Source organism: Physeter macrocephalus, chromosome 2 (assembly GCF_002837175.3).
Source record: "Physeter macrocephalus isolate SW-GA chromosome 2, ASM283717v5, whole genome shotgun sequence".
In the NCBI taxonomy this organism is placed as follows: Eukaryota; Metazoa; Chordata; class Mammalia; order Artiodactyla; family Physeteridae; genus Physeter; species Physeter macrocephalus.
Genome location: NC_041215.1, coordinates 61,083,115 through 61,107,529, shown reverse-complemented (window position 1 = coordinate 61,107,529; position 24,415 = coordinate 61,083,115). Strand labels below are relative to the sequence as shown.

The 24,415-nt window shown below is 34.7% G+C and overlaps 1 protein-coding gene across 1 annotated transcript in view; it reads right to left on the bottom strand.

The window, feature by feature from the left end:
- Positions 1-24,415, bottom strand: part of GALNT13 (polypeptide N-acetylgalactosaminyltransferase 13) — a 558,990-nt gene that overhangs the window by 168,794 nt on the left and 365,781 nt on the right. The window contains exon 9 of the mRNA XM_024122312.1: positions 5,271-5,451. Coding sequence (XP_023978080.1) covers positions 5,271-5,451 — 181 coding nt within the window. The remainder of the gene's footprint in view (positions 1-5,270; positions 5,452-24,415) is intronic.

The window sequence follows — 24,415 nt, the reverse complement described above, 5'->3', positions numbered from 1 at the left end:
AGTGTGTTTCGTATTTGGTAATTGCAATCATTGTTGCTTTTGTTGTGGTCATCCATTTACAATGCTTGGTGTCAGTTTATTTATCTCTTGTAAAAGTAAAATACAGTGTGTGTATGTGAAAAAAAATAACAAATTAGACTTATGAACATGCTCTCAGAACAGAACTTGTTTCTATGTAGGGGAATTACTGTAGATCTTAACTTCTTCATTCAAAAATAAATTACTATTAAAAAAAAAAAATTCACCAGTGATCGACTACAGCAAGGAAAAGCAGTTGTCTGTCCACTACAACAATATTGAGTGTAGGTGTCATCATTAACTTCAACATTTAGCTTTCCAAGGGAATCACACAGGTATATGAATTGTGTTATTACAATACAGCATATCAAAACGATTTAAAATTTCCTCCTCATAATATCATATTTGCTCAGCGATACCATGGTTGATAACTGCTAAAAAAGCATTTATTAAGTAATAAAAATCCAAAATTCATAGGTACAAACATACTTTACTTTCAGAAGTGCCACACTCTTTTCAGATGAATTCATGTTAACCCAACCAAAAACGGATATCCCTGGATTATTAAAAAAAATATAACTACATGCTGCACATTTTGCTGGAAACATCAAAACCTGTGCTTATGAAATCAGCCTGGAACCACATTTTTATGACTCATAAAAGAAATTAGGCCCTAAACGCAAAGGGCTGGTTATTAAATATTGTATCTTTAAAAAAATCAGCGTGTTGAAAAACATTTATAGTTTTTAGATACAAATTTCAAGATATAGAAATGAATAAAGTCCTTAAAGTTTAATAATGATCCGAAGATGGTATTAACACAGACTACCTTTGATGAGCTGAGTTTTTGAAAGCATTTTTGAAAGGTTAGCAATTGAGAGTTAACCTTCAGAATAAGTTCAAGGATCCTTCTTTAAATGCTTACTTGGAATACAGATCAAAATACTACAATAATGTCAAGGAAAATAAGCTGTTTTCCCAGTTACATATAAATACCTTTAAAAGTATGTTTGGGAGTCTTTACCATTTTATCTTCAATTTGTGCTCAAAACAAGAGCACAGCTGTCCATTAAGAGAAAGAAAAAGAACAACCAGAGGTTATGTAAGGACAGCTGCATCTAATCACCATGTCAATTGATACACTGTTAGAAATCTACCTCCCCCAAAAAAGAAAATCAATATTTATAGAACAGCCAGCATTTCAAATATATGATTAGTGCTGTGACTACACTCTATTTTAAAATTCTTAAGTTTTTTACCTGTGACCAATAGGAAAAAAACGTTGCCATTTATAATAGGGTGTTCTGTGCAGAGTGGTTTCTGCTTACATCACATCATTTCAAAGGACTTGCTAGGAAAATCAGGTTGGCTCAAGCTGAAACAGCCCAATTACTAGTAAAAACTGCCTCAGGCTTTAAGAGCCTATAGGGCGTTAAAAATCGTGATGCTATAGTATTTGCATCCTTAAAAATACAGCCGAAAAGCAAACTAAACAAATGTTGAAAATGCATTCTTCAACACTATTTCAAAATATTTCTACTGTTCATTCATATACCCATTTAGGAGACATAATTAGACACTGCAACTCTATCAATATTGCCAATGGCTAATGGGCATAGGGCAAGACAATTAGGACATATAGTAAATATTTTGAAAAAAATCAGATAAAAGTAATTCAGACATGTAGCTATTTATATGACTCCTTTTAACTTTAAATTAATGGGGGTCATGAGAAAAATACAAATCAACATGTGTAAAACTATCTTATTTTAAGTTTATGAGATCTTGTATTATGCTGCTCTAATTAGAAAATGTCATTGTCCTTCTAAATTGTGCCTATTAGACTTTTATATTAGTCCTGGAAGGTAAGATTATATGACTATGTGTGCCAGTGATTACGGTGGAATCATAGAACCCAAAGCACACGGGTAAGCCAATGGAACCTTCCTTTCTGATGGCAGATTCAGAGGAATGAGAGTGCAGGCATATGAAGAATATCTTTCACCTCTCTTTTATCAGTGGGTCCTTTCTCAGGTTGGATTAGAGAAGTGGGACAAAGGGTTCTGATTTGCTGCAATTCTTATGAAGAGATACCCTGGTATAGAGGAGATATGCAGAAAAGAAGAAACAAAAGTGGCTCCCTTCAAAAATTCACTCATTCATTTAGTCATTCACTTATTCTTCTAATTATTCAACATATATTTTCTTTCAAGGACTGCAAAGTGACAGGAAAGTTGCTAAGCATGGTAAATACAAGTCTCTGAACTACTTTGGCAATAGATATAGGTAATAAAAATAAAACAATATAGTACATAGCAATGATGGATTGGCCATGGTATCGAAACTGCAGGAAATACACCTTTGAGAGAGAAAGAATACCCAGTTAGTTCAAGACAGAACTGAAGCATCCCTGAAACCAAAAAATAAAGTAGGTAGGAGCATATTGGAAGGAAGCAAAATTGTTGTCAAAATTCAATCATAAAGACTCAGTACTTAAAGATCACATTTCGAACAACTGCATAAGTGGAGAATAAGATGTGGTACTAGAAGCCATGGTATAAAAAAAATGGGAGTCTCCTTAAAAAACATCTTGGGCAAATGAACAGATACATGAAGGTATTTCTAGAAAGAACTGTAACATTTTCCTTAGCCAGATTATTATGGACGTTCTGGAGACTTAAACAAAACTCAGTATAAACTGTTTTAGAGTTTTTCATAAACATGTGTGTGTTTGCATGTGTGTTTACGTATACTATAGAAAAAAATATAATTCTAAGCATAAATGTGCAAGCATGTGTCCCTCCAATCTCCCCCATACCAACTTCTCTTCTTACAAACTTAGATGAAAAACAGAAACCCAACAATTTTAGATGACAGCGAAGAAATCCATGATTTTGATTTTAAGAGTAACAGAAACTGCCAGTAATGACAAAAATAGTTATCCACTCAACAAAGGCTTGCCATCATACAAATGACAAATTCCTGACTTCCCCAATACAACCTACTTTATCTGATTTTTGGATGATTTGAAACCTGCCTAGGGCTAGCATTGTTTATAGGCATCCAACTCTAGTTTCCAGTTTACTTCCCTTCTTCCTTTTCCACTGAGAAGCAATTTATTGTTTCACATTTTTGGTTTTCCCTCTTTGCCCACACACAGCAGGCAGGTTCCACACTCAGCGATGCTGTCTCTGAGACATCCAGAAGCATAAATGCCCCTAAGGAAATTCCCAGATACTTTCAGCATATTCCCCAAATGTCCCTTTTACTGCTTTCCAAAGTAAATTCTGGGCTTAAATGAGCCCATTTTATAAGAATAATAACCTTCCAAATGATATTTATTGTAATGTAAAAACTACATTTTCCAGAATATACAAACAGTCTCTCTTGAGCAGCAAGTCATTAGTTCCAGATAGCAGGCATTCTTTTTCATCCTTTAAACTCTAAAGCTTGTCATTTCATTACATTTTGAGAAATGGTTCTACTACTTATCTACCTTTTTCACTCAATGGGAAATTATAAAAAAGACTAACACCTGACTTTTTACAAATAATATTCATCATGAGTGAATAGAATACATATGGTTACAATTATTCTCAATTACATTCCCGAATGTACACTGTATAGAATCACACATAACACATTTCTTTCTTCCATTAATTCTTTCTTCATACTTGAGCTTATATATTTCTACAAGTAATGATTTGAATTCAAAAAGTATCATCAAAAGAAAATGAAAAGGTTCTATAACATCTGGACTGGGTTTCTATTGTAAAGAGAAATACATCTATATGCGAAATAGTGTTCCTGGCAATAGCTTCTTGACATAGAGGAGGGTTAAAAATGTGTGAAAAAAAAATCCATCTCCTAATCACACATTTACACATGCATTGCCCCAATTTTTCTTTTCTGTGGAGTAATGTTGGATCTTAATAAGAAAGTTCATACTGCTAATTCCCTTTTTCATCTATAAAAGAAGGATGTTCACAGCCTTATATATACTTTCAGAAACAGAGCATGCCAATTAGAACACACACTGACTTTTCTAAACCTGTGATAGATGATAATGTAGAAAAGAGGATATGGGCATGGATTTTTGTTGTTGTTCTTACAGGTTACATAATAATGGCATTGATGACCGTAAGGCCTATCATAAACTATCAGAAATAGAACACTACAAATTATTTTATAAATACAGCTGAATTCCTGTTATATTAATTTATGCTTTGGTTTCTTTGTCTGGACTTTGAGATCTTGAAAACAAACCTGTGTTTTCCTCTTATTTGTATCTTCTCATATGTTTCTTTTTTTCCTTAAAAAATGTAATATCTCAGAGGTTTTTTTAAATAATTAATATGGCTGTTGGAGAAATCCTAGAAAATTTTAAAGAATGCAATAACTCATAATGATGCCATCCAGTAATGGGATTTTCTCACAATGATTTATTTATTTTCTTTTTTTAATGACATTTAAAATTTTCTTTTAATTATTTATTTTCTTTTAAAATGTTTTTTATGAATTTTGGAAAATAATTGTTTTATAAAGAAAATTTATAAAATATAGAAAAGTATAAGGAAAATAATGAAATTACTCATAATCTCACTACCCAGCAATAGCCTAAATTTACTTCTATTTCCATATCTAACCTTCTCTGTAACTAAAGTAGGATATTTTATTGCCCCATATTATGCTTTTTCACTTATTTATCGATGAGTAATTTACTGTCATTTAATATTCTTTAAAAGTAAAAATTTTTATATCTGCCTAGTTTTCCATCTTGTTTCTGTAGGAAATCATTTCATCTTTCCCTACTCAGATATTTAAGAAAATAAGGCAGTAGAAATCATCTCTTTATAAACATTAAAAAAATTCCTTACCAACTCAGTCAGCCTTATGTGTGTAACATAAAGACTTCCCTTAAAAATTTTTTTCTTAAATTGAGCTGGTACATGTCAGTTAAATTTGGATCGCCTTATATATTGATTGCTTCATTTTTTTTAGCATAATACTTGTGCCCAGAAAGAAACAAAGAAAAAAGAATATTTAGGCATTTGAGATAAGTATAGTCTTTCTCATTTTAGGTCAAAATTGACTTCATAGGACAACTTCTCAAGCACAATTTTCTACAATATTATGGTGGTAAACAATATCTTATTTAAACTAGTAGAAGAGGAGCAATAATGCAACACATACTCAGCATGTTTAAAATTTTATTTTTCCCTGCAGAGGAAGAAAATATCAGAATTGCTTACCTGGGGATATGATATAAAAGAAATCTTTAAATTCATCCATCCAAACTTCTGCCAGTCTCCTGTTGTTCTTGTTGATGACATGACCAGTGCCACCAGGGAAAGTGTATGGAGTTGCCTTCCGAAAAACGTGACCCACGTGGGAGCAAGTCACAATCTCCAATGAGCCTCCACATTGCCAAATCTGGAAAAAGAGCAATTGTTGTATAGCAATCATTGCACATAATGCAGTAATATTGTCTGAGAAGCAACTGAGGCTAACTCAGTTAAGATCAAATCTTCAGATCTTACATGGTTCAAACAAACATCAGATGAACACAAAATTTAGAATGGGTATACTTGGGTTTGCTAAAGGATTCTAATTTGGAAGAGTTTGATATATTTAAATATTGTAGTATTGGAATTGTGGAAGATGTAATTATTTTTATGTGCCTTTATTAGACTACCTAATTTTCAGTTTCTAATAGTTAACCTAATTTCTATTTAATAGATATTTGGTATCCAAAATTTTCTATAAATAAATGAATTTGTACATGTTGGATGCCATGTTCAATAACTAAATCTGATTTGGAGAAAATCAATCTGCTATACCCCATCCACCTCGAACTTCAAGTAACCATTCATTTTCACCTCTCCATATCTCATGTATCTTAGGCTTTTGAATACGCTATTATTCTTATTAAAGCATGCTAAGTATCCTTTACATCTGTTCAACTTCTATGCATCCTTTAAAGCCCACTTCCAAGATCATTTCTTCTAGGAAGCTCTGTGGGGAGATTTAGTATTGTGTGACTTTTGTACTTTAAACACAGTTGTAGTAAGAACATATTACAATGTATTGGGTTGGCCAAAATGTTCATTCGGGTTCTTCTGTAACATTGTATGGAGAAACCCAAATGAACTTTTTGGCCAACTCAATATTTTAAACTGTTTACTTCACTATTGCTCCCTTAAAATTATGAACCCTTGAAAGACAAATGCTATATATTTCTTGGTATCCTAGATTTACTGTTCAGTTGAGGATAGGTATTAAGTATCCATAAAACATTTATTTCTATAAAATTATATTATATAGCCATAGGTTACAATAATAGCATGTATGTATATGTTATATACGTATATTATACATATAAATATATAAAAAAATATATATATACATATACTACATTTATTCATCCCAATAAATGAAAGTCATAATTATTGCCATCTGTAATTGGAAGGACTTGGCTTTATATCATAAATAACATTATTCTTATTTTAAGAAGAGCTGCTTATTTTGGAAGAAAAGGTTTTCTCCTATTGATCCCTCAAGTAATATTCATCTGAGAAGAGGGCTGCTATTGGTCTTGGGTAGCAGTAAGAGACATTTTTTCTAGAAGATGAAAGATGATAAATAAGTTATACTCATCAACAATGTTTGTGCATTACATGTACAATCTATTCTATCTCATTTTCTAATTGTTTAAACAGTGTGATGCTAATAGAAAAGATGTTTCAACTCAACACTGAAATGATGGACAATATAAAAGAGGAATGGAATTCACCATTTCCCTAGAAAGATGGGTAGCTCATTCTTAAATAATCAAATTACTTAACTGATTGGTAACTTTCTCATCTTTCTAGCATAAAGTCTATAAACTGTCTTGTAATTACACAACTCTTTACATTCCTCCTTTCTATTAAAATGGAGGAAGTTGATCCTTCTCCTACCAAAGACAAATCAATACTTGTATGTCAGTCTAGAGCATATTACTTAAGTCTGTCTTCACGACTTCATTGATTTGGTCCTCCCCTTGAGTTTCTCCTGAAACATCAATCATTTCCCTCATAATTAGATTATGCCTATCTTTGCATAATACCTCCTAAACCTCCTACCTTTCAAACAGATTTAAAATAGAGATAAACAAATTTTTAAAATTATAAAACACAACAAAAAGTTCATCCCTTGATCTATATTCCCATCCAACATATCTCTTTTTTCTGTTTCCCCTCATTATAATTAATATAAATTTTTTACTGATATACGTTATATCCTTTCCTCAATTTTCATCCGTTTTTCTACTCATTGTGAAATGCTGTTTATTTCCGCAGTCCCACAATATTGCCATGATGAAAATCACAAATTTTTCCTTTGATGAATATCTAGCAGACTCCTTTCTTGGATCCTCTTGCTTTCCATCCTACTACTTCACTATTTATACATTTTCATTCTAAATTTTTATTTAAATGTTGGCATTATTCCTTCTTTATTCATTCTCTAGGTGGTCTTATTTGTTATTATTTTATGCATGATCTGAATACACAAAACACCCGCAATAACATCTCAGCCCAGACCTTTCCTCTGGGATCCAGACTTGTGTATCCTAACACCTACTTGATACCTCCTTTTGCAAGACTCAGAGGCATTCAAGTAAATGTGTCTGAAGTGGAATTGTTAATTTATCTCCACCTTGTCAGCCAGATCTTATTTTCTTTCACTTTTTTTTTTAAACCATCAATAAATGGAGCCACTATTCACCCAGGCAGTCAATCCAAAAACAAAAATGACAACAGAACTCCCTTCTTCCCCCAAGAAAACCCCTAGAAGTCATCGCTGATTTCTTCTTTTCTTTCATCACTTATATTCCATCCATTAACAAATCCTGGTGGTGCTATCTATAAAACAATTCTCAGTATATCCATCTCTCTCTGTCTCTACTGCCACCATCCTTGTCCTAATTATCAGCATCTCTTGTCTGTCAGTTGTAATAGGCCCTTAATTGTTTTACTACTTTCACTGTTGCTCTTCTATAATTTGTTTTCTGCTGAGAAATCAGAATGGTCTTTAAAATTCTTAATCATGTCATTTTACTTCCCTGCTTCAAATCCTTCAATGGTTTTTCACTGCACTGTGAATATAAATAAAATCCTTTATCAGGGCCTCTAAGAACTACATGACTCTCCCCTTCTGTCAATAAACTGGTGATATTGGCCCTCTGCCATTTCCTAGAATAACAAATCACATATTTTTTTTCACACACCAAAGCCTCAACACATGCTTTCCTTATACCTGGAAAACAATTCTGTCAGCCCTTCACTGGACTGTCTCTTTCCCATACTTCTCATCTCAGCTAACATATCACCTCATCAGATTTTCCCTAATTGCCATATTTAAAGTGCCCCACCCAAGTTATTTTCTCTAATAGCACCCTATTTGTTTCCTTCATTGCTTATCACAATCTGCAATTTATTTCTCTAATTGTTTGGCTATGCACATTTTCCCCCAACTAGAATGTAGACTCTAGAAGGGCAGTGGAGAGGTTTACTCATGGTTGCACCCCCAGAGCCCAGCCCAGTGCTTGTTACATGGTAGGTGTCACTGTATGTTGGTTGAATGGAAGAATGGAAACTCAAATTTAACTACCAAGACTAACATTAAAAAAGCAACCCTGGCAGAATGGTGAGATTTAAACAGACATATTTTTGGAGGGATTTTAAATTACATTTTTTAAGGAAATATTTTTAGTACCAAACTAGTCAGAGTAGTCTAGTAAAATGATATGCAACTGCTGTTCCACATGTCTTGGGCACTGAGGAAGGTCTTTGGAGGTCACAACACAACAAATAAACATCAGAAATGGTTGATGGTTTATGGCAAACAAGGTTGCTAAATAACACATTTTTAATTTTTAATGTGTTTTCAAAGTAACCATTTAGTCCAACTGATACTATTTCTCTCTTAAAAACATGATTTAGTAAAGTACTCAGGTGTTTGTACAGCGACCACACCATTCAGCAAGGTGCCCTGAATTCAGAAGAAATAGCATATGATATGTTATACTTGAGGGGGAATTGAAAACCTTTTCCTTATTGTGAGGAGCACAGTGTTAGTGGTAGAGCTTTCCCTTCTCCTCTATGGATTAGGTATGACTAAAGAGTTCCTTTCTTCCTTCACCCAAGTCATATAAGGGAACTAAATGAATGAAGGAGAGACTGGCATTTCACTCCTGGCTGGACACTTGCTGAGCAGCAAAATCAGCAGATTACCCTGGTGCTCCCATTGGAACATAGCAGAATATGGTGAGTGAGTCTCTGGGAAAGCCTCAAGTGTGGGGAAAAACATGACCCTAGTAAAATGGGGACCACCTCTAGTCTAGAGAATCCTGAAGGTGTTTGGGGTTTATTGAACAGCTTGTTCCAGCAAAACTGATAGGTCCAGTGATGCAGTGACCCTGGGAGGGAGTGGTCTTTGGAGACAACTGGACAAGACTTCAGTGGTTTCAAAACTCTATAGAGCATGGAATATAGACTAGAAAAAAGTGATCTGCGGGACTAGCAATATGGCAGATCAGCAAGGAGATGTACCACTGAAAAAGGCAGCTGGGGACCTTACAGGGTGAGAGATAGAGACTAAGATTTCCCTCTTCAAAAGGGCCTTGTATAACAGACGCGGTAAAAGGTGAAGTTCAGAACACTTTTAAGAAAACAATGAAACCATTTACAGAAGCCTATCAGAGATGGAGGCCACTAGTAGCAAGTGGAACCACACTGAGCCAACAACAGGCAGACATCATAAAATATATCAGATAAGACCTGCTGTTTCTCTAGCCCTCTTATTTGACCCCATACACTGTAGAAGTGGCAACACAGAGAACCCTGCCCTTCCCCATTCCAAGAGCTTCTATCAGCATTGTTCTGGGGAGAGAAGAGAATATGAACTGTGATTGCTTACAAAACCAAAGCCTTTAAGCTGAACATTACTAGTATTTTTAAAAACTGAAAGTGACCAGAAAGCTATAGAATCTGTGCTAAATGATGTCAGATTGGAAAGGAATATTCTTCAGAGAATGAAGCAATGATTGGAGAAAAAGTAAAACCATTTTAAGTGTGTATGCTTACTAAATTCAGACTATGCAATAAGCCTTACTGCAAACAAACCAGTGATTTACAGCTGTCCTCAGGGTTCCCAATTTGCCTTTTTGCAAATATGGATTAGCACTGTGGTTGTGTGAGGGCACTTTATTTCTACTCTGCCACATCTTGGTCCTACCCTGGTTTTGTATGCTTATGGCTTCTATGGCCCAAGCTTGCACACAGAAAAGAAGAAAAAAAAAAAATCTAGTTTGAAATCCTTTAAAAGTAGAGTTCCAGTGGCCTCACTCCTTATACGAAAGTGCTGATTTTTGGTTATCCTCTAAGCAATGAGATCTTTGTGTGTACATGTAAAGGCATAATTCAATAATGACTGTTGATTTACAAGACAGAAGGAAAACCTGCCCCTGATGTTGATTCTCACAGATGGAGGAAAGATTTTTTAGTATATTTAGGAGAGATAACAGAGGCGGAGGTAACTGTTCTATAACTCAGTGGATACTGGCCTGTGTTTTGCTTGTGGATCATACTCTACTGACTCCTGGAATAAAATGCATACTTTTCCCATTGCGATCTGTGCTCATAGAATGTGTGAATAAATACTCATATTGCATTTCCAAAGTAAAGCATCTCCCCCAAATTTACACTAAAATAAAAAGATCAAGGTAGAAAAGCATAACATTATGCATTAATTAGGCTGATATCTGGTCAGGATAATACCCAGTTAATATAAAAACAAAATATTTAATTGATCAAATATTGACCAGACAGTTGCTATGTACTTAGTAGACATTTGGGTAATGTGAAATAATTAAAAAATAAACAGTTCCCAGAAAACTATATGATTAAATATTAAAGTGGAGAGAATTCAAATTGAGTGGAGTCCCTAATGACTACCATGATAATTTCCCTTGGTGTATCTTTAATAAACATTTTGGAAGGATGGATGAAAGGAAAGAAGGAAAAAAGGAAGGAAGAGTATGACACAGTCATTAAGAATTTGGGCTTGGAAATAAGCAAACAGAATTTTCTAGGGGCTCTCTCACTTACTATCTATGTACACTGGTGAAAATTATTTACATCTCCAAGACCTTGATGTTCCCACTGGAAAACAAGGATAATAATAACTGCTTCCTAAGACCATAATGAGATTGTATGTATCAAGCACCATGCCTGACAACTCATATGGGAGGAAATAAAATGTTATTTGTATATTAGTTCCTGCTGTTCAGGAAAACCAACATATGTAGATTATTAGCTGATTCTCGCTTCTTAAAAAATATTTAGCTACATTTTGGTGAGTTTTGCCTCTTTCTGAAATTGCAATATCAATGTCTGGGGATTTAGGTGAGGAGTTTAAAAGAATTGCCAATTAGTTCCCAATTAGAATATTACATTTTGTTCTCTGAAATTAATTTACAGTGTTTAAACACACAATATAAACTGAATAAAACATGATGTCTCATCCACATAAACATGTGATGTCCGAATTACTTTGTATCATTGAGCATATCTGATTATTTTCTAGGCTTTCAAAAAGATTAATATTTGTATATTACTTCTTTCAAATAAATTTGACCATGTGTAACATACAAACTGTCCTTTTATCCACAGAGGATTGAAGCTACCTGGTTACTTGTCTTTGTTCCCAGATATTTTTATGAGTCTTTTGATGATGGAGAAGGTTATTAATCAAAATGCAAAATGCCCATTGCTTATTTGATTATGTACTTGATTTTCTTCCCCTAGAAAGAAGACAATTAACTAACATACATTATCCTTTCCATGTTTTTTGGTACCTACATCAGTGACATTTTTTTTTAACATCTTTATTGGAGTATAATTGCTTTACAGTGTTGTATTAGTTTCTGCTGTGTAACAAAGCGAATCAGCTATACATATACATATATCCCCATATCTCCTCCCTCTTGCATCTCCCTCCCACCCTCTCTATCCCACCCCTCTAGGTGGACACAGAGCACCGAGCTGATCTCCCTGTGCTATGCGGCTGCTTCCCACTAGCTATCTATTTTACATTTGGTAGTGTATATATGTCCATGCCACTCTCTCACTTCGTCCCAACTTCCCCTTCCCCTTCCCTGTGTCCTCAAGTCCACCCTCTATGTCTGCATCTTTATTACCATCAGTGACATTTTAATTAAGGTTCATAAACTTCACAAGCTCCAACTTTGCAATCTCAGTTCTGGTGCTACGATTGTTTCTAGCTGTTCAGATGTTATGCCAAACTCATGCAGCTGCTTGATTTTATACTAACGTTCACCCCTCCACCCCCGGCCCACACACGTACTGTCACTGGCACAAAGTCACTGCTTAATATGGCTTTAATAGCAACCACCACAACAATATATCATGGAGGGCACGAAGCACAGTGGTTATGAGTGTGTAGGCTCTAGTTCCTGAGACCATATCCCAGCTCTGCCACTTACCAGCTGGGTGAACTCATATTTCTGTGGTTCAGGTTTCAGGTAATAACATGACTTGAAGAAGCCACCCCAGGGGGTTGTTGTGAGGAGCAAGGCAAAGCAGTGCATGTAACAATACTTAGCCTTTATGTGAAAAAGAATTGGAATGAAGCAAATAGGGGAGATTTTTTAAGGGGTTATTGTAATCATCTAGGAAAGAGATAAGAATAACTGGGACCAGAGTGATGGCAAGGGAAATAGAAGGGAATTCAATAACTTGGCATAATTTGGGGGATTAAAATTAAGAAGTAGTGTATGTGCTTTCCCTTATCTATTTTGTCCTCTCTAATAAGCTCATTTCATATACATTTTCTTCCAGTAAACAGTTCTTAACTATGCTATCTTTCACTGATCTTAATTTTCACTGACTCATAGCATTTACTACTGTACATCCATCCCACTCTACCTCATTTAGCTCTCAGTTCTATATAGTATGCCATCTTGATAAATATTTGTGTGTGTATATTTATGTGTGTGTATATTGACATAAATATATTATTTGTACATATTAGTCTTATCTCCTTGACCACATTATCTCCTCGAGAAAAAATATCACACATTTCACTTTATGAAACTGAACTTCATCGTCACATGAAATTGAAAGGCACTTTATGAAACTGAATTTCATCATCACATGTTTCACTTTACGTAACTGGTATAATTCACACATAGTGAAAAAAATCACAACTTAAATATACTGTTACATAAGTGTGTGCAAAGTTTAAAAATGCTTGAAATATTGGTGCTTAGTACATATTAACTGATTGATCTCTTAATATTGATATAGAGAAATCTGGAAAATTACAGAGTGCACACAAAATATATCTATTATAAAGTGGAATTGGGAACAAAAGCTATTATTTTCTTAGTTCTGGCAAAGCGAAAAATGAAACAAGTTACTATGACTCAGTTTTCAACCTATCTCACTCTACATTCATTGTTTGTTTCAAATAATCCCCATCAGATCTTCAAGTCTCCACTTTGTTTATACATATTCAAGTAGACTGATGACAAACCCTTTAATTCTTACAGTTGAAACAAAGTCTAAAATAGCCTTCAGTGAGATCCTGAAGGCGCTGGGATCTTTGATAAGTTGGCAGAAACACAGGAGGTATGGAAGTCATGATAAGGGGCTCAGTAGGCATTTTCTATTCATTCTGGACAAGAAACTTCCCAGTTATTCTTCATGGTCAGCTTGATTTGGGGAATGTCTTCCTTAATTGGTTGGTTCGTCTCTTAACCTAGTTTTCACTTCATAGTGTAATTGAGGCCATTTATGCAATCTGGAAGATGTCTCTAGCGCTCAAGTCATATCCTGATATCACCATAACATCTCAAGATGAAGACTCTTGTACATCAGGCTGTTGTGGCCTTTAAGTGCTCATCTGAGTTGCCAGAGATCACAGATTCAACATGTCTGAGGAATCTATCCAGTACTTGATAATTTAATTTTTTAAATAGAATTATTATTTGTATGAAAAAGAGAAGCAAGCAACTGATTTGAAATTGGAAAGCTGGATTCTGGACTTGAAATAAACACAAATTGATTGCAGGATTTGGAACAAGTCACTTAAGCTTGACAGTCCTCAGAAAATTCACATGTAAAAGAAGACTAAGTTTTCTTCTGGGTTTCTAGGATTCAGATTAATCTCTTTGTATAGAGTAAATACCACTTTCAGAGATCAGATTTTTAGATGGGAATGATAAAACTCTTCAAAATTTGAATCCACATTTTTCTCCTTAGATGAGCTTACTTTACTTTAGCTGTATTAGAAGTACATGGTAAAGATACCATTCTACCATTCTCTGAACAAGAGAAAGTCTGAGTTTGCAAAACTTATTATGACGCAATCACTGTGTCTTCTCCCTTCAAGTTTGGGAATTCTATTTTAGAAAGGTCACAAATGTTATGAAAACAAGGAAAACTACAAAAGCACTTTTGCTCTCCAAGAGTTTTTCAAGAAATAACCATATATTAATTTGTTTGAAGATTTTATTTTCACCTTGGCATTAAATGTAGAAAATTCTGAGTTGAATCTATACCATTTCATATATCCCATTAATTTGGTTCTAAAAATATCCAGTTATCAACTGCTTTCCCTCATAAAGTACTTTGCCTCTTAACTTAGAACTGAACCTCCTGAAAGCCCCAAATTCAAAATGGACCCTCTTATATCTACTCATCTGATAAATGACTTAACAAATTAATCCTGAAATGAGTTTAAGGGCAGTCTCCCAAGCCAGTTCATCTTTTTCCTTTGCCAAAGACTTAGCAAGTGACTCCTGGGGGTTGAGGTGTAGGGGATGAGGTACAAGGAAGGGAGAGAAGCAACATAGGGCAGAAGAGCAAAAAAGTGTTTCCATACTGGGTGTGACGAAGTGGAGGAGTTGTTCTGAAAAGGAACTGAGGCAGTCTGTGTATGAACCAGTGTGCATCACAAATACAGTGAGGTAGTTGTGGTCACAGATGGAGTCCTTTTAACCTCGTCTCCCACGCCTCTCAAACACAAACACCCATTCTCAGCAGTTAAAACGAATAGTGGAAATACCTTTAATGTACACAGGCCAAAATTTTAATATATAAATTCCACTATTACTTTTTGCCTCTCAACAACTTTCTTAGCCTTGGAGCATTCTGACCTTCAGAATCACCACACATTATGGCCACTGTGTTTCCTGGCATCAGGAGAATTGTTACCTGTCGTTATTCCACATCTTATTAGGACGGCTGGTATTGCAGAATTTCCCAGTTCGCCTTTAGATCAACAGAGCAACACATAGTCCTGACTGTGTTATGGCAAATCTCCCATCTGCTGCTTAAATGACATGTGAAAATAAAGACCATCGAGTAGCCTACCGGATATTGAAACTCCGATGTAAGATAAGGTGGCTCTGCTTAAGAAAATTAGGGCCTAGTTTTTCATAATTACAATAAAGTATTGCTTTTTTATTAGCATAGATGGTCACAGGCAGATAATTCATGGAAAAATAACACAAATAATATGCAATACAGTGACACTTTTTCATCTTTCAATAATCAATAATCTTAAAGTTTGATAATACTGGAGGTTTTGGAATATTGTTAGTGCTTTTAAGGGGACTAGTGACTAAGAGAAATCTAGAATGATTGGAATTTGTGCGTTCCTCATTGTATAATTAATCCTACAAATACATTTAAATGGTGAAAAATTGTATGTAGATGAGAGTTTTGAGAACTAGATGGAAAGGGTCTGTGATTATTAAATGAGATTTGGGTCAGATATTTTGCATTTTACACTGGTGTCCTCCTGTGTCTGACGATCTGACCACCTGTCAGGTATCAGTAACATCTGCTGCTTGCAGCCACAGAGCAGTGCATGACAGCTGTGTGATGCTGCCCTAGAATTCATGCCAGAACAGTCCCCTCTGAATACCAGTAGGCCACCTGGGTATACAGCTACTGTGTGTGACAACATCTCCTGCTCTTTATGAATGCCAGAGATACTTAAAAAGAACTTGGATGGGGTAGGAAAAGAAAACCTGGTACCTCCAAAACAGTTATCCTTCAGTTACTCAATTTCTCCATCTTTAAACGATCCACCTCCCCTGATTGCAGCTATAACATTTTAGTTTAAATGAAACTTCCTGTATAACTTGCAAAGCTGTCAAGTGCTTTTCAAATGCAAGGCCCGTGATAAATTTGAGGAGAGGGAATGACCTCTCTCCTCTCAAGCATTTTCCCTCAGAACTTGGCTGGTATCTACCGAGCAAATATTTACTAGCCATTGACTTTGTGTCAAGCACCATGCTGGGCTCTGGGGCTTAGAGAAAGGATAATAAAACACGGCTCTCTGTCTTCAAGTAGCTCACAGGCCAGTCTAGGTGTTGTGAGTATTAGGACTGAGCATATTAATGTCTAGTCATCAGTTTGCACTTGACAGTTGAAGAGCAGTCTCTCATGCCTACAAGAAAAGGACTGTCTTAAGAGTACTCACTCCAACCATAATCCCTTCATGGACAGAATTTTCTTTTCCTGGTTTTTAATCAGCTGGAGACATTTTGTTTTTTTTATCAAGGACCTGAGACATTTTCATACAAAGCTATACGTTTTGCTTCAGATAAAGAATCTCCCTTGGCAACACCTATAAAACTCTAATGCCATCTATGAAACACTATGATTACCTTCCCAAAATCATCTTACAGGTATTTTTTTTTTTGCTGTAAAATGTTTAGTGAGATAAATGTGAAACACATAAAAATATCCATATTGATATCACCTCAAGCGCTCATTACAAATACCCACAAAACCCACTATGAAGGGAAGTTATACTCTACTTTGACAGTTTTTAATTTTTTAAAAACAAACTGGTAGTAGTCAATGTAGGTTACATTACACTTTAGAAGAGGAGTAAAGGAGGAACCATGAAATAGCAACACATAGAATGTGACTTTGCTCACTTATTAGTCACAAACCAGGAGAAGGCAGTGCATGGTTTATTTCTCCAGATATGATGCTTAAAGCACAGGGAAGATAATTTTCTCTTCTCTGTTTCATTAAAATTGCAAGATGTCATTCTTAGGACATTTAAAGGTTGTTTCATAGAGAACATCGTTGCTCATTGAGGTGCTTGCTGAAGAAGCTGCCTTTAATCCAAAACTGTCTCCTCTCATCAAGCTCCCAATATCAATCCCATCCTCTCTGTAGATAATCTTCTGCTTTCCACTTTCCTTGAGCTCAGAAACAGTTGATCCAACTTTCTATTCATTTCCACCTTGAAATATCTCATACAGCCTTATCTTCTTTTCTCCATTTTAAGTAAGAGAGTCAACTCTCCAAAGTTAAATATCCTCCTTTAGGACCTTAAACTCAAATAGAGGAATTCTAGAGTAGGAGCAGAGGGTGTGGGTTTGACGCTCAGCCCTTACAACTTCCAGCCACATGACTTAGTTTCTTTGCAACTCAAAACCTTGAATTATAGAATAAGACAATAACAACAACTCATCCACAGTGCTCTGGTAAGAACATAGTGAAATAGTGAGCATAAAACTGTGTTGTAGGGCTTCCCTGGTGGCACAGTGGTTGAGAGTCCGCCTGCCGATGCAGGGGACACGGGTTCGCGCCCCGGTCCGGGAGGATCCCACATGCCGTGGAGCGGCTGGGCCCGTGAGCCATGGCCGCTGAGCCTGCGTGTCCGGAGCCTGTGCTCCGCAACGGGAGAGGCCACAACGGTGAGAGGCCCGCGTACCACACACAAAACAAAAAACCAACAACAAAAAAAACTGTGTTGTAAAGAGTATTACACAGGTGTACTTTATTATATCTAGAATATTCTTCCAACATCTGTAGATATTTATCTCATCAGTTGTTCCTTTCTTTTTCAGTACATTTTAGATGTTTAAATCCTTTCTATCAGCTTACATTTACTTTATCTCCTATGATAAAAGAATAGCAAACATAAAATAATTTCTTTGATCATATTTACCCTTTAAGTTACCATGCATTTTCTTTCCTGTTTGCTGAGAAACTTCTTAAAAAGTCTGGCTTTTCTCTACGTTATCTTTACAATTCAATTTTCTTAACATCTTATATTCTAGTATCTCGATTCTATCATGTGAAACGACACATGAAACTTTTTATGAGCTTTCATTATTCTTTCTCACTTCTCTATAGCATTTGACACTGTTGACAATCACCATAACATTCTAAGTTCTTCTGATATATGTATTTGTTCTTCCCTGACAGCTTTGTCCTAGTGTTTGCTTTCTCTTTTTTTCTCCCACCCCTAAATGTAGGTGCTACCTAAGGACATGCCTTGCTATTCCGCCCTCTGTATTTTCTTTCTTGGCAAACATCCATTCTCATATGCTCATTAAACTATAGACTCTGTAAAGCTAACTCTCAAATCTGTCACCTTCCTTATACTTTGCCTCCACTCTGTAACACATTTCCAACTTCCTCAGGTACACCTTTAACTTTCCATTACCTTAAAGAGTCAAGTTTCCATTTTGTCCCTCCAAAATGAAAAGAAAGCTTGTAGTTCCTGGGGTCTTCTCTTGCAGGGCCAGGGAAATGATCAAGGAGCACTAGTCTTTCATCAGGTCTAATTACCATTCATCATTACAGGGTTAGTGTGGGACATTTTACCCTTAAACAATTTATTTATAGATTCCTATCTTAATTCAGGAATTCCAGAGGTTAAGATGATTTCTCAAACCCAAATAAAAATATAGAATATAAAGTTGGTTGACCAATTAAAATACACAATTTAAAAACATAAATAAAACAAGGTCCTACTGTATAGCACAGAGAACTATATTTAATATCCTATGATAAACCATAATGGAAAAAATATAAAGAAAAGAATGTCTAATGTGTATAGCTGAGTCACTTTGCTGTACAGCAGAGATGGGCACAACATTGTAAATCAACTATACTTCAATAAAAATATTAAAATAAAACAAATAACATTTTGGTTGACCAATTAAAATAGAGAAAATATATAAGATCAAGACTGCATATCGTTGAACTATGAAATAATAAAATGAGTAGAAAAGTGTAGTCAAATCTTTGACAGTGGAGGAGCTCATGTAGAAAGAAGTTTTAGTATCCAGGCACATCATGGTGGCAATAGAGAAATGTTATACCAAATTTTGATTTCAATTTTAGCGTATTTGCAGTGTAAACCAGTGGTAGTTTGGTAATAAAATATTTTAAGAATTTTTAATTCATCAAGTTTGAATTTTTGCAGATATAGTGAAATTTTTCAACATAGATATATTTTTAAGGGTAATTTAAAAATCTATTTAAGGGGCTTCCCTGGTGGCGCAGTGATTGCGCGTCCGCCTGTTGATGCAGGGGAACCGGGCTCGCGCCCCGGTCTGGGAAGATCCCACATGCCGCGGAGCGGCTGGGCCCGTGAGCCATGGCCGCTGAGCCTGCGCGTCCGGAGCCTGTGCTCTGCAACGGGAGAGGCCACAGCAGAGGAAGGCCCGCATACCACAAAAAAAAAAAGAAAAAAATTTAAAAAGCTCCAACTACATTTTCAATGGCACTTAAAATTCAATTTCATTGGTACATAATACTCAAATTCTGAACAGTTGGATCAAAGTCTTCCCTCCACATTATCTCACACCCTCAAAAGAATCATTCCTGGCATCTAGAATCAGTTATTGCTGAAATCATTCAGCCTTATTTAAATAAATCTCATAATAGGTTTCCTTTTTAAACTACATTTCTGGTTGACTAGAACAACAGTGAAACGACTGGTAGTCATGTACTTAAGACAGACATCACTAAGAGTGACAGTATAATCATAGCTTAAGATGTTGTACATTTACTGCAGTAGTTACCATAGAGATTTAAATTTGGCTCTTTAATAAAAAGTACATGAATTTGATTTTGAATGTGTTCATTTTGGTTAGCAAGGTACACCAGGTTTCCTAATTGAATGAACATATATAGAAACAACAGTTTTGGAATTTTGTCCTAGAAATCTTCAAGGGATCAAATATAGGTATATAAAAAAATAATAGGTTCAATTTCTGGAGTTCTTAATGGATACTTCATTAACTCTGTCACGTGAAGCCTAGTTTGGCAAAATATATATTTAATAGCTTACTGATATTTTATTCTCAATAGGGAAAACAAAAGGTGGGGGGAACCAGGCATTCTAACCAGCCTAAACATAGGTATGGCTCAAAGCACAAAGTAGGATCACAAGAGTAAAGATCTGAGATTTCACTGATTTCTGGCTCCTGCTCCTCTTCTGCCCTGCTGTCTATAAGGCAAGACTCTTGAATTTTTCATTTATAAATTCTTCCCTGGTTATCTTAGATCACAGATATCTCTCCCTTCTTTGAACTTAATGAGTTTTATGTTTGCAACTTGAAATGATCCTAGATGCCATTATACTCTCCAAACTCTCAATCAATTTGGAGATGGTATACCTTGCAGATATACCATCCGGAGTGTCTAGTGCAGGTCTAGGTATATAATTTTTTATGTTGATTGATGGATGAGTGTAGATTGATACCTGACTGCTATAGAGAGGTAATCTGAAGTATAATGCAAACATTACAAATGCATTAAAGTTAAAACCAAATATATGGGGGGAGAAAAGCTACTGAGATGCATTACAATGATATGTGTAAACGAATTCTATAAAGCGCTATTCAAATGTTAAGCCTCATCAAAAAATAAACTCCTAGAGGAGTTTAGTTTGTTCAGCAAATATTGTTCTGAGAGAATAAACTGTTCTTAACTGTTGAATAAGAAAGCTTTCCCTCCCCCAAATCATTAGGATATTTGTGCTCCTACAGACTTGGAATGAGAGTTGTAATACTCTGTCTTGCATTATGTTCTATATTGAATGTTCTCTTTGCAAAGCCTTGTACAGCTGGATTCTTCCTGTCAGTTTGGTCTCAGCTAAAATGCTTCCTTAGAATGGTCTTCCCTGACTACTCTAAGGTAATGCAATGCTCTACCTCTCATTTTACTTTCCTCAAGGCACTCATCTTGATCTGAATTTAACAGACTATTTTTCTGTTTACTCATTTATTGTCTATCCTCTTCCTCTAGCACAAGTTCTATCAGACCAGGGTTCTACATGTCTGTATGTCCAACTACTAACAAATATTTCTGAGTTAATTAGTGAATTCTCCAAACTAAATTTACTTGCAAACTTTGTTTGAATTTAATAGCAGGTTTATTTCATTTCACCAAACCCAAGATATATAAATGATCCTTAAAATTTCAAAACTAGAAATATTTTTGGAAGTTATTTGCTTTAACTTTCCTGTTCCATTAAGAAAAAAAATGGAACCTTAATTTGTAAAATAAATAGTTCAAAGTTAATTCACTGAGCACATATTTAGATACAAAAAGAAAGTTAAACATTTCATTATCAGAATATTTTAGGCATACTTTAAATGTAAATCAGCAGGATAATTGACTTAATTCTCAGCGCCATTTTGTACGATTAAGTACACTTAATGGGAAGCTTTAGTAAAATATGGCCATGGCAGAAAGTGTCAAATTTTTCTTTGCAATAATTCTGAGCACATTAAATTATTCAAAAAGCTCTTTTTATTGCTATAAATTCAAACAGTTAAATTGAAGTCCTTCATTAGGATAAGAAGGATCATAAAGATTTTTATAGTTAACATGAATACACATGGGATATCAGCACATTAGCAGAGAAGGATCAGAAAAAAATCACAGAATTGGAGTGTGTTTCCCAAAAGTGACATTTCAGATATTTGTCTCTAATAAAGATTGTTGGTTTGTTAATGTGCTAAAACTCAGTAAAAAGCTAGGTACATCTGGCTTATTGCTATTGCTATATACAGGGAAATTCCTCTTAGTATCTGTGAAATGTACCTGCATTTGTTAAAGAATAACATCATCAAAAATGTTTCTATCATAGTTCAGAAATCAATAGTTTCTCTTTCCCATATCTTTATTTCCATTTAATGGTTTAATTCAAGAAGACAGAAGAAAAGTTTAGAGTGATCTTTCAGTAAAATGTATTCCCAATGAGTATTTCTGAATAAACCCCATAAAAATATCACTCAGCTCTGGTTTATATATTAATGGAAATAAAAATGTAGATTTTACAGATAACTATTTTTATATCATTTTCATTCCATTTCTTTCTCATTTTATGCATTTCATTTCTATCTATCTTCAGAGCTTCATAGTTCACTAATTCTCCTAACTATCTGAGTCCCAACTCCTTCAGGATGTCTGGTGAGTATCTCTCAACACTCATTTGCAATAGAGATCATTTAAGCTGTAAACTTTAAAATCCATATATTTATTGTCACATTATATCCTTTACAATAACTACGAGACTTGCATTCTGAGTCTTCATGAATTTAATTATTTGCACTCAGACTCACATACACACAAATTTAGATAGATAGGTAGATCAATAGATAATTGATAGATAAATGGATAAAATAAACAGAGAGCAGACAGAATAAGTTGGACATTAGATGAGTACATTTGCAGGTTGACATATATAGTATATGTTTACATTTTCAGAGAAACACTCATATGATAAGACTTTATGAGGTCATGAAAAAGAAGCAATGAATGTTGTTGGTTCAAGAAGGTACTAAACTGTGAGTGGTACTAACAACCCCAAAGAATATTTTTCAAAAAAAATCACTTTAAGAGATAATTAAGTGACCATAAAAGGGAACCAGAGATTAATAACAAGTTCTAGTGTACCTAAGTCTCCTACAATGCCTTATATTTCTAAAACTAAGTATGTCTCCATGTAGTGTATGTTTACGAGGTGAAACATCATATAGATGACTATCCAGTGTAAGTCTGTTCTCACATTCTGCTTCAGTGAACTAGAAAGTTCAAATGAAGAGGTATAGTAATGAAAATTACCAAGCCTTAGGCTATTATAATTTTAAAAGCAAAACAAGTTCTGCTAAGATTTTCTAACACTATCCTAAAGTTTGATTAATATCTAATTTTCCTGTCGTTAACTTGTGCTTTCTAAGGGAGCACAGGAAATCAGGTATGTATTGTACTTAACATTCAAAATAAAATTCTAACCCATTTATTTTGGTAAAATAGAGTTCTCTATAGACACCTTAATTAAATACCATTATATGATCCTACTGACCCAATGTTCTAAAAATATATAATAGATGTAAGATAGTCCCTAGAAACAAAGTCTCAGCTATCCCTTATCTAGAAATATTTTATTCTATAATATCAATTAAACAAAGGATAAGGAGACTGAATAAAGAGAGACATTTAAACAATTGTTTAAGTTAGAGTGGTGGTCCACATGCCAGAAAATCTAATTGTAAGCACAGAAGCAAAAATTTTAAGCCATCTGCAAAGTGTTTAAGGTTTATCCTGCACCAGATAGGTAACCTTAGACTAGTTTGCTGGACTAAATCATTGATATTGGTTTATATTCTTTATGGAGGCTGTACATGAACCTGATCTCTTGGACTTCTATGTCTAAGTTTATGACCTCTTAGACTTTTTTTAAAAAAAGAGGCCAATAAGGTACAAACTTTCAGTTATAAGATGAATAAATTCTGAGATCTAATGTACAGTATGGTGACTATAGTTAATAATGCTGTATTATATACCTGAAATTTGCTGAGAGTAGATCTTAAGATAACTATGTGAGGTAATGAACGTGTTAATTAGCTTGATTGTGGTAATCATTTCCCACGTCACATATGTATAACATCATGTTGTAAACCTCAAATAGATACACTTTTTGTCAGTTATACCTCAATAAATCTGGGGGAAAAAAGAGGCTAAGAAATCTCTATGTCAATATTAAGAGAGTACTTTATTATTATTTAAATCAAACTATTTCACAAAACCATCTCCACCAAAATCGTGGATAACACATGAACTTAGTTAGATTAAGTTAACTTAACTAAAAGATTTCTATTATAGTCTGATTTCTATAACCAGGCAAATAAAACAAGTCAAGTTTTATATACTGATAGACAATCCAGTATGCTCAGATTTGCATGAATTAAGTTTAAATAAAAGCAAAGAGTGCTAACAGAAATAATTCAACTAGACTTTTGTCAAAATTGATTTCTATTTAACAAATTATTATGACTGACATTTTCATTTGTTAAAATTAGAACTGCATGGACATTTCTAGAAAATTCTTTACTTTCTTTTAATACTTTGAAAAGCCTGGGTACCACAATCCCCAAAAAGTCTACAAACATTTTCACCTCATTTACCATGCTATTCTGTTCAATGAAAACTTCTGCCTTTCATTTTTCCATTATTTATTATGTCAACTCTCATTTCTTTTCTACTTCATTGCTTGT